This window comes from Andrographis paniculata, unplaced genomic scaffold (genome assembly GCF_009805555.1).
Source record: "Andrographis paniculata isolate CXL003 unplaced genomic scaffold, ASM980555v1 Contig15END, whole genome shotgun sequence".
Classification (NCBI taxonomy): domain Eukaryota; kingdom Viridiplantae; phylum Streptophyta; class Magnoliopsida; order Lamiales; family Acanthaceae; genus Andrographis; species Andrographis paniculata.
In genome coordinates, this window is record NW_026137435.1 from 1,903,871 (window position 1) to 1,915,873 (window position 12,003).

The 12,003-nt window shown below is 29.8% G+C and overlaps 1 protein-coding gene across 1 annotated transcript; it reads left to right on the top strand.

Moving 5' to 3' along the window:
* The first annotated feature begins 2,036 nt into the window (after window positions 1–2,036).
* LOC127263057 (methionine aminopeptidase 1A) lies at window positions 2,037–7,413 on the top strand. The gene is made up of 17 exons (XM_051291995.1): window positions 2,037–2,175; window positions 2,331–2,415; window positions 2,528–2,578; window positions 2,994–3,176; window positions 3,976–4,051; window positions 4,218–4,265; window positions 4,359–4,403; window positions 4,543–4,642; window positions 5,088–5,139; window positions 5,228–5,269; window positions 5,559–5,620; window positions 5,699–5,797; window positions 5,890–5,963; window positions 6,043–6,112; window positions 6,251–6,316; window positions 6,893–6,981; window positions 7,076–7,413. The coding sequence occupies exons 2-17, from the start codon at window positions 2,342–2,344 to the stop codon at window positions 7,154–7,156; spliced, it is 1,212 nt and encodes a 403-aa protein (XP_051147952.1). The 5' UTR covers window positions 2,037–2,175; window positions 2,331–2,341; the 3' UTR covers window positions 7,157–7,413.
* The last annotated feature ends 4,590 nt before the right edge of the window (window positions 7,414–12,003 follow it).

Genomic DNA, 12,003 nt, shown 5'->3' on the forward strand with positions numbered 1-12,003 from the left:
ATTATTTGGATATTAGTGGTGTAAGTTAAATATAGATCACTTAAAATTTTATTGTAGTAATTAAATAAAAAGTAAAATAAATAGAATAAATAATAATAATAATAATAATAATAATAATAATAATAAAATAAATAAAAAAATAAAAATAAAAAGTAAGGCGGTGGGGGTACTAATTCCCACCCACCTCATCCATATCAATTTAATTTCAAGAGGACGGAGAGAAAGGCAAACGCGAAGAAGAAAAGGAAAAAAAAATTACACCGAATTCGTTAAAAGCCTATTTCAGGTATTTTTTTTGTGTTCACGAATTATTGCTATTTTTACTAAGTAGATGAAGTTTTGAGTAGAAATAATTATTTAGTAAATTGGGGTAATATTTGTAATTAATTATTGTTAGATACGATACTGGAATCGGAAAAAGGGCTGTAAGAGTTAGAGTTATTGACGTTTTTGGCGAATTTCAGGTAAATAGAAATTCATTTGCAACTACAATAGATAAATATATTATTTGTGAGTTATTTATGTTTGATTGATAATATGTGAATATCAGAAAACCGTAATATGTGATTAATATTCTGTAATTATGTGGTTTGAGCTTACGAGCTCCGTATATAAATTGGTTTCAGCCTGTAAGCTCTGTATGTGATGTGGTTGAGCCTGTGAACTCTATATTTGATGTTGAAGGAATCCGTGAGCTCCAAAATTGATGTGGTTTGAACCAGTGAGTTCAATAATATCTGTATATTGTGAAATATGTTGTATTGCATTTTCATTAAGCATGCATATCATGCATTGAAATGAAATAAGATGGTATTACTATGTTCGACCGCTGAGTATACACCGAGGGCGGGAGAGGCGACCTGGGAAGAAGCGACCTGGGGAAACCTGGCGTAGGCCACCGTCTATTGTGACTTTACATAGAATGCCACCTGGGAAGAAGCAACCCGGGGAAACCTTACGAGGAAACCCGGTGTAGGCTACCTGGTGTAGTTTGATTTGAATATATGGATACTGAGCTCTTCCGGTGTATAACAGTGTGTCTAGGGGGCCCTGGAGAGTATTTCATAAATAAATTGGTGATTTTAAACGAGAGCACACTCTGCATAGTGAGAATTTTGAGATAAACTTCACATATTGCATAATTTCTAATTACGGAGATTTATAAATCTCACCCAGTTTATGCATTGTAGGTAATCTTGATGATACATGACTTGGTGGACAGATTGGAGTAGCCATGACGTTCTTACAGTCATTTTGAGTTACCGTGTACATAGATGACGACCTGAGGGCAGGACCGTGACTTGTTTTGCTTCCGTTGTTCTACGGAGATTTAGAAGTTGTATGGTGCTGTTATAAATAGTATGTCGATTACGTAATTTTTGATATGGTTTGAGATCCTTTTGGTGAATTTTAACATGTTACTGTTGAGTTATATTATGTTTTGTTGAGAAAAAAAATTTATAGCAGATTAACAAGTTGTCTTATATGTAAGTAATCAAGAGGGATTATAGCATGTGTATCGTTTACTTATATGTGAATTGGCGTTAATAGAATAGTGTAAATGGAGTCGTGTCAAATTATATATTAATATTTTTTAAATTCTCGTATTTATGATAAAGATGACACCGTAGCTACTACGGATTGAGTAAATCTTTAAAAAAATATATGTATATTTTTTTAAAAAAAAGAACACATGGTGTCCTTTTTTTTTTGGATTTTAAATATTTTAAAAATAAACTTATTGTATATTTTAAAGAAAAATATAAAATTGTATTGTAAATATTTTTTTAAAAATAATTAATTAAATAGAACCAATTCCAAAGTAAAAACAAATTTGAAAACAAGCTCCGCAAGACGCTTTTTCGACAATCAAATTTTTTAAAAAAAAAAAAAAAACAAAAAAAAAAAAACAAAAACGCCCCGATCAAAAATTAAAATTAAAATTAAAATTAAAAAGCGCATTTTAGCTAACGCTGCTGCCTTTCCTTTGAAAATGCGACATAAGTATATGCGACGGTGACGTGAAGCCTACGCCCAAAAAAAACCGTCCTATAAATTACACATCACTTTGTCCTGTCTTCCTCCATCAATTTTCATTTCTTTGGTAAACCCTAAAATCGGAAATTGGATTACGCGGTGTAACAGAAATCGACGGTTGAATAGCTCTGACAAAAGGTGATTTTTTGCTGACCATGTGATTCCGAATTGATGGTGGATTTAATTTGTAGTCGGAGAAACATGGAAGAGTATTGTTTATTTTTTTTGTTCCTTTTCTTGGGTGAAGTATGGTAGTTTGCGGATTGATGCTAACGATTCTGTTTCTGATGCAGTGGGAGGAGTGATGGCGGCTGGATCAGATGCGGGAGAGAGCGGAAGTTTTTCATGTGCTAAATGCGGGAAACAAGCTCACCTTCAGTATGTACTGGAAATTTCGTTTGTTATTGTTGATCGGGTGGAGGATTTATGAGAAGTTTTTGTTTTTTTCCAGTTTGAGTAGCTTATCTTTCGAATAACTTGTTCCTTGCAGGTGCCCTAAGTGCGTAGAATTGAAGCTTCCTCGTGAAGGTGCTGCTTTCTGGTTGGTTCCATTCACTGTGTTTTGGAATTTAAATTTTGCTCAACACTGTAAAAGTTCTGAACCCTGAAACTTCTAGTTTTAGAATTACAATTGAAGCTGGATGAAATATGTATTTCTTAGGAGGAAGCTAACAGTTGGGTTGTGTATGATTGTTGTAGGAACATACGGAATGAATTGAAAGTGGAATTTTATAGTTTCAGTCATGGACTTGTAAATGATCAATTAATTGAGATATTTGGGACCTGTGCGTTAATTTAGAAAAATCCCCTGAAATTCTGCAGAGATTTTAGAGATATTCCCACAAAAACTGATGATATACTAATATTTCAATTGCGTAGATTTCTTTCCTTCGTTTATTTTTATGCTTTAGAGTTTGTTGTACATTTCTTATTTGACGAAAGCATTTTTCTTCAAGTTCTCAAGAGTGTTTCAAGGCGTCCTGGAGTACTCATAAATCTGTTCACTTGAAGGCAAAGGTGTCTCACCCTGGAGATAATCCAGGTGAACCGAAAGCAGGTTCAACCAAGGATGGTTGGCTGTATTGCTTGCGGAAGGGACAGTCTAGAACACCTAAGCTTCCTCATTTTGACTGGACTGGGTAAGAACCCTTATCATTTTTGGTTATGCTCTTTTTGTTCCTATCTAAATTTAGAGTTAGTTGATTCTCGGTTATCAGTGGAAACTTTATCCATGGCATTGACACTTGCTGACAGATAAGGAAGCAAAAAGTGCATTTTACTATCAATTTGATGATGTCATGTTTCATTTTATTATTTTTTAAATTGAATTTTTATGGGCCTTTTAAATGTGGCTAACTTAATTGAAGAATTATTAGGATTGGTTGTGCTATATAACCCACTTTCACGGTGCCTGATTATAGCCTTTTATAATCATTTTGCCTATGAAAGCAGTATTTAGATGTGTGTAAGATATGCAGTAATTTAGGGTGTGTTTGTTTGTGGGTTTGGGTTTTTTGTTTGGATTTTTGAATAGTAAAAAGTTGAATTTGAATAGTTGTTTGATGTGATATAAATATATGTTGATTTGATGTTTTAAATGTAAAATAAATTTATAGTATAATATAAAAAAGGAAAAGTAATTGTTTGATTTAATATTTTTAAAGGAAAAAAAGAATTTGAATAGTAAAAGCTTGGGTTAAAACCCTCAAAAAGAACACAACCTTAGTAATTTCTGGTATCAAAAGAAACTTGTCTCTTCTGATGTTTCTGGTTTTATACAGTATTATTTGTACTATGCGATGACTGCTTTGATTTAAAATAGTGACAGGTTTTCAGTTTAGTCACTAATATATGTGTACATATGCACTCTTACTTCCTTTCTTGGACTAGAAATGTTATACTTAATTGGCTCATTGGTTTCCCTTTAACCTATTTCAGATCATTAAGACCCTATCCTATATCAAAGCAACGTCTGGTACCGGGTCACATTGATCTTCCGGACTGGGCAATTGATGTAAGTAAGCTGGATTGATATTCTGCTACTAGAATACTATCCATAGATTTTCTGGATGGGTATAAGTATGATTGTTGGCCATGAGAATGAGATTTTTGTTGATGAATCCTATTGCATGTGTACCTCCTTGGTAATCAGTGACATGGATCGATTTAAATATTTTCAGGGAATTCCGAAAATTGAGCCAAACAGTGATCTCCAACATCATGTTGAGGTATACCAAATTACAACTCTAGTATTTGTCTACTATTTCTTAATGAGGGGCTTGCCTGAATGTTCTTCCCTTTCATGATACACTGATTTGAAGATCAAAACTCCAGAGCAGATTGAGAGGATGCGAGAAACCTGTCGGGTTAGTTTTATTTACTGATTTACAATGAATCTTTTCTCTTGCACATTCTGTGTTCGGATATACTCCAGATCAAATTGATTTTTGAAGGGGAGAATGAATGAGTATACATTCATGAAACTGGTTTCCTCTGTACCTTTAGCTATCTAGGGAAGTTCTGGATGCTGCTGCTCGTGTTATTCGACCTGGGATTACTACTGATGAAATTGATGCAGTAGTTCATGAAGCAACTATTGCTGCTGGTATGAATACTATCCCTCAGATTCCCTATTTTTTGGGTGTGAAGATTGATTTCAATACAAAAGGAACTAGTGTGTCCTTTGAAGTGAATGATTTATGAATTGCCTAACCCTAAACCTGTAATGATTCTATATCTTGAGTATAGGTAAAAACTAGAAATTTTGAATATTCATATATGAGTAACCAAGATTTGAAATTTGAAATTTTAAGTATTAAATTCTAAGGTTTATATATTTGTATGCGCCTCTGGGGAAAAAGAAATAGTGTAATCAAGCATTTCTGCCATTTTCTTATTGCAATTAGTTCACTTTATCTCATTATTAAGAATGACTTGGTTAACTCTAGAACTCAAAGTAACGAACAAATTTTCTTTTAAACTATTTATGCAAGCAATTCTGCGATTTGTATTTGTGTGTAACAATGATAGTCACTTATTTATCTGTGCAGGGGGATATCCGTCTCCTTTAAACTATCATTTTTTCCCAAAGTCTTGTTGCACGTGGGTATATTTATTGAAATTATTTTTCGACGTTCTTCACGATGTATTTTCTAACATCTGCTGAGAAACATACACTTCTAATTTTCAGGTCCGTGAATGAAGTGATCTGCCATGGGATTCCAGATGCAAGGCAAGATTTACCACCTCTCTTGAAAATTACTAATTTTTGTAGCTAAGAATTTTCCTTGGTTCGCCTATTAGTTTAGCAAGTAATGATTCATTTACTTTCTCGTTCGCTCTTCCTGTTGGTGTACGGAAGATGTAATCTTGAAAAGTATTTTATGAATCCCCATTTGTATGCTTTCCGAGTATAAGTTCAATCTTGAAGGTTAAATCACTTGCGTCATGTATTATCAATTAATTTGTGAGGAAAAACCACTCATCCAAAGATCCAACTGACAACTGACTCTATCTGTCAGGAAATTAGAAGACGGGGACATCGTAAATGTTGATATTTCTGTGTACTATAAGGGGGTACATGGTAAGGATCATCGTAATTATTATTATCATTATTCCTTTATCCACTTTGAATTGTAGATTTGACTCGCTGCCATTGCAGGTGACTTGAATGAAACATTTTTTGTGGGTAATGTTGATGAAGCATCTCGGCGGCTGGTCCAATGTACATATGAATGTTTAGAGAAGGCAATCGCAATTGGTAGTCAAGCCTTAGCCGCTTCTATATTGTAGCATCGTCTATAAATTGGGGTTCGACTAATTTATTATATGGCTTTACACTGCCCTCTTCAGTTAAACCCGGTGTGCGTTTTCGGGAAGTTGGAGAGGTTATTAACCGGCATGCTTCTATGTCAGGATTCTCCGTTGTAAGTGTCTCCAATCTCTCTTCATATATATCCTTATTATTTATCTTTCAAGTGCATATTTCTAATCTTTTCGAATCAGGTAAAATCTTATTGCGGCCACGGCATTGGTGAACTCTTTCATTGCGCACCGAATATTCCTCATTATTCAAGTATCCTCATACTATGAAGAGATATATATATATATATATATATTCATTTTTCTTTGAAATAACAATAAATTGATTGAGGCGATTAGTTTCACAATACAATTTTTGTATGATCTCGGATTTGGGCCTTGACGATATCAGGAAATAAAGCTGTTGGCGTAATGAAGGCAGGCCAGACCTTCACCATCGAGCCCATGATTAATTCCGGTAAGCACTCATCCTGCTCGGCTTCAACTGCTGCCTGTCTTTTAGGGTGTGTTTGTTTGTGTGTTTGGATTTTTGGATTTGGATTTTTGAATAGTAAAACTTTGAAATTAAATAGTTGTTTGATATGATATAAATATATATTGATTTTATATTTTGAATGTAAAATAGACTTTTAGTATAATATAAAAAAAGAAAACTAATTGTTTGATTTAATATTTTTATTCAGATAAAATAATTTGAATAGTAAAAATCTTTGTAAAACTCACAAAAGAACATGACTTTAGGGTGTGTTTGTTTGTGGGTTTTATTTTTTGGATTTGGATTTGGATTTTTTTAATAGTAAAAAGTTGGATTTAAATAGTTGTTTGATGTGATATAAACAGAGATTGATATGATATTTCAAATGTAAAATAAATTTGTAGTATAATATAAATTAAAAAAAAGTAATTGTTTGATGTGATATTTTTTGGAAAAAAAAAATTGCATTGTAAATGCATAGTAAAAATCTGTGGTGAAGTTCACAAAAGAACACAATATTAGACTTTTTACGGTCTAAATTCCCATTGATGTTATCAGGTGTGTGGCGCGATCGAATGTGGCCCGACGGGTGGACTGCAGTGACTGCAGACGGAAAACGCAGCGCACAATTCGAGCACACCCTTCTGGTAAAGTGATCTGTTCTCCTCATAACCATTATGCCATGTGCTTCTTCTTCCCTGGTTCTTCGACAACTTTTTAAAACGACACGTTGCTGTGCAGGTGACCGAGACAGGAGTTGAGGTTCTTACAGCTCGGCTGCCGTCATCCCCTGATGTTTTACCTTGGCTAAGCTCCTCGTAACTGAGCTGACGATCGATCTGAGGTAGTGTCCGAATATCATATCAAGTTCTTATTTGTTCATCAAATTTTGAATCCAAGATTTTTTACCTATATTATATACTTGTGTATTTTAGATTGTTTTTTTTTGCTCTACATTTTGAGATATGAGAAGATTTTGTATCGGAGAAATGAGTTTGTTGTGATGACTTCCTTATTTCATTATAAAAATTTATTGTATATTCGCTTGTGTATAATTATTATAGAAGAAAGTTGGTGTGTTTTTTGGAAATATGATTTTATTTATTTATTTTATTTTATTTTTAGTTTGAGTGGTTATTTTAATGTAGTGTTTTATAATAGAAAAGGTTACATAAAATTCCAATTAATCAATTATTATATTATTGAAAAAAAATTAAATCAAATTTTAAAAGAATATGAGGTCATTTCCAACGGGGCTGCACCGTAAATGGAGTTCTTAGTCTCCAATTGGGCGCCATTTTTGACACAAAAAATGGTGTTTGCACTGTAGCAACGCTATTTTTATGGTGTTGTGTTTTTTTTTAAGAAAAATTTGTATATTTATTTATTTTTTTAAAAAAAAAAATTTAAAAAGAAAATATTAATTATAGATATAAAAAGTGGTTTAAAATAATATTCCCTCCGTTTTTGTCTGTTTCATATACCATGTCACTTTTCTTTTTTTGAAAAATGATTATACATTTTAATCTCATTTTAAATTTTTTAATTTTATTTTTTAAAAATTTTAATTAAACTAATTAGTTATCTTAATCTTAATTTATAATTATTTATATTATAAGATAATTATTTTCATACATTCTTAATTATCTACTAATTACACCCCTCCTAAAATACCGTGTCTACAGTGTAACAGACACGGTATCTGGGACGGAGGGAGTATGTAAGATGAAATATTTGAAGAAGAATATTAGTTTTGGAGTAAAAAATAGAGTTGTGGGTTGGAGTAAAATTATTGTAACAACTGCATTTTTAGAGTTATAGCGGCATAAATGGAGTTGTCCGATTGAAAATGGCCAAAAGCATAGAACTATCTCCTTTGATATGATTTATAGGGGGTTTGGGTGATGTGTTGAATCATATATGCTTCCTTAATACATTGTTGTGTTTGTTCGTATTTAAATTGGAATAGTTATATCGTGCAATAGAAATTGGTATTGATATGATATTTTGAATGTAAAATTAATTTTAAATACTATAATATGAAAAATAAAAATAAATATTTTATTTGATATTTTTAGAAGAGTAAAAATTTAATGAATAATAAAGCCTGAGAAAAATCCTTTGAACAAACACACCAATTTACTCATTTTTTATAGTTTGTTTTTTAAATTTATTTCATTACTTTCTTCGTTAGCTAATTTTATACCTACTTGCATTGTAATACAAATAAAGTGGACATAAAATTGACACTGATTATTAATTTTACAAAAGAATTGACAAACAAAGGAGTATTGATTTTGGTAAAAATAAATATTCTTTATATTTTTTAATAAATTATCCATTTTTTCTGTTTATTTTATAGTAACTATATAATACTGCAAACTCTTGCAATTTACAGTATATTATACAAATGTCATTATTTTTATATATTAATATAATATTAATATACGTCAAATTTGTCTAAAAAGTTAATGGATATTTTGTTAAGGGGTACATTTTATCTAACTATTATATTCCATTTGTAAGAATATTCTCAAGTATTTTTGTAATAAAATATTTATTTATTTTTTCTTTTGCATCCAACCTAAATAGCTGTGATGGACTAATGGGCAAGGACGTAAGGTGGGCATGGATCTGATTATTAAACAATGGTGTGGGTGGATTATATAATTTAATTGTATTACTAATTAAATATCCATTTATTTTTTTGCACATAGTTTTAAAAATATTAGTATTATATTAGAATATATTAGGAATAAAGCAGAAATGACTAAAATAACCTTATTAGTATGTACGATATAAAGGTAATGACATTTGTGTAATATATTGTAAGTTGTAAGGGTATTTGTAATGTTAGGTAGATAGTACAGTTACTAAAAATGAAAATGGATACTTTGTTATGGGACGGACTAAAATGTAAAAATTGATACTTTGTTAAGGGACAGATGGAGTATTATATTAAATGAGACAGAATGATTACTTTGTAAAAAATATATTCCTTCCGTACCTTTTTTACCCTTTTAAAGTAATTTTTATCTATTTTAATAAAAATAAATATACATTAATATTAAAATTTATTTATTTTATATCTTGATTACAAATATAATACTCTCTCAGTCCTATAATAATGTATCCATTTACTTTTTGCGTTATTGTACTTAACGTTAAAAATATCCTTATATTTGTATAATTTTTTATACAAATGTCATTATATTAGTATTATAAGACACTAATAGAAATATTTTTACAATTTTTCCTTGATTTGTAATACGTTTTGATATAACAATTAATATTCAAATATCAACGTGCAAAAAGTAAATGGATATTTAGTTATGGGACAGAGGGAGTATTACATATACAATTACTTTATTCGTAAAATTAAATGATAAAAATATTAAAACTTCTTGTACACGTCCATTAACTAACAAATACTTATTATTCTTAATTTACTACAAAACTCCAAAAGACTCTTTGGGAGTGGGACTCAGGAATATATATTTAACAAAAATGATAAACTATACATGTATATATATATATATATGAAGATTTTGAATACGACCGTGTATATTAAAATACGCATGTGTTATAACACAGCCGTATACATACATACAACCATGTACCGATGTTGTTAGAATACAACCATTTCCCTTTTATCTATAATTTTATTTTATTATTTTAATCAAAACTCCAAACAAACACACTCTTATTTTAGTTTTAGAATAAATTTAAATTTTAAGATAAATTTAAAAAGTTATATTTATTCTAGTCATAATATTTCTTTGGGTGTGATTTGAAAAAAAAAATTGATTTAACTTTTTTTTATATAAATAATATTTAAAAAAATATATAATAATAAATATTTTTTTAACAATCGAAAATTAAGACAAATAGCATTAAAAACACACAAAAAAAATCTAAAAACAATCAAATATTGATCCATAAGAATAAAATAAATAAATAAATAATATATTTTTATTATATAAATATACATATATTAGGTATAATAATTTAAAAAAATTATTTGGAGCAGACTAATTGAATTTTATATTTAAAATTATTTAAGTAAATAAATAATATATTTTCATTATATAAATGTGCATATATATATTAGTTATAATAATTTTAAAAAATATCCGGGTTCGGATTCGAGTCCAGGTTGAGACGAGTTTTTAGTAAAACTCGTAACCCGCTCCGAACCCGACCGTGTTTAAAATTTTAAATTCATAATCCGCCCCGAAACATATTATTTAGATCCGAACCCGCCCCACTAAGAGCGGGTCCGGGGCAGATCCGGGGCTAATCCGCCCCATTTGACATCCGTAAGTATTATCAGCATTTATAAGTACTATTTCAGTAATTAATTATAATTATTATATTAATAATATAAACTAATGATACAAATTAAATATTAATTTTTTAAGGTATTCATTATCAATGCTGAAATATTATAATCAGCATAGTATCCTTAGCCAAGTAAAATATAATGCAATTATATTATAACCAAAGGCGTTTTTCATTGTATACGGTTGTATTTTGACCATATCAGCTGTCATATCGATTATGTTACGTACATAACAATTTTTGTTGATTTTTAAATGGTAAAATCAAAATTAATAAAATTATTTATAATGTAACTAACATTAATATATTTTTGGTTATATTCGAACTATTATTGATTTTTTCTTTATAATTTTTTAATCACTAAATGATATAAAATGAACATAATTTGTTTGTGGAGATATAAAGAATTCTGAAGACGAACAAGCACTAGATAGTCTGGGTTGAAGGTATTATGGGATTGTTACATAGGGTCTGTATATTTAATACTCCGACTAATTTATATTGTCCTAAAATATATTTGCATAACTTTTTAGGTGATTATTTTTTTTTATAAATGGACAAATTTACCCTAAAATATATAATAGAGATTAAAACTAATGAATGAATGAAGGGTAAAAATATAAAATTTTTGTTTAAAAAATAAAATAGGACAAAGTAGGACACAGATGGAGTAATATTTTTTATATTTTATTATCACATAATTTATAGGGTTTTTATAACCTTTTTTTATTACTACCGATACATCTAAAAATATTAAATTACCCTTATTTACTATTTTGTTCTTTTCCCTAATTTTATAACTAAACTTTCATTTTACATTTTTATTTTTTAGGAACAAAATAAAAGCAACAAACGGTAATATCAACCACTGAAAAATACTACTAGAGATGGAAACTAAGGATGAGCATTTGAATTTTCGATTCGGATTTTGCCAAATCCAAATCAATATGAAAATCCGAGTTTTCTTAAAAATCTAATTTCAAATCCGAAAATTCAAAATAGAAAATCCGAACCAAATCGAAGTATCTGAAATAATTCAAATTTTATTATTTTTACATATCGAGATATTTTAGATATTCAGTTTTAGATTTAGTAGATTTATATTTAGATCAATATATTAGATTACTTAGATTTGAGTTTATCGAGTCTGTGTTTTTTATTGTCTGTATATAGGCCCCTTATTTTGATGATCAATAACACAATTACATTGTTTTTCCCCAAAATTTCTAACATGATATCAGAATCTATTTTTTTCATGTCGTAGATATAGCCTATCAATTTGCGTTTCTCCGGGTACATTCAACCTGAATTGTACCCGGAGGTCTTGT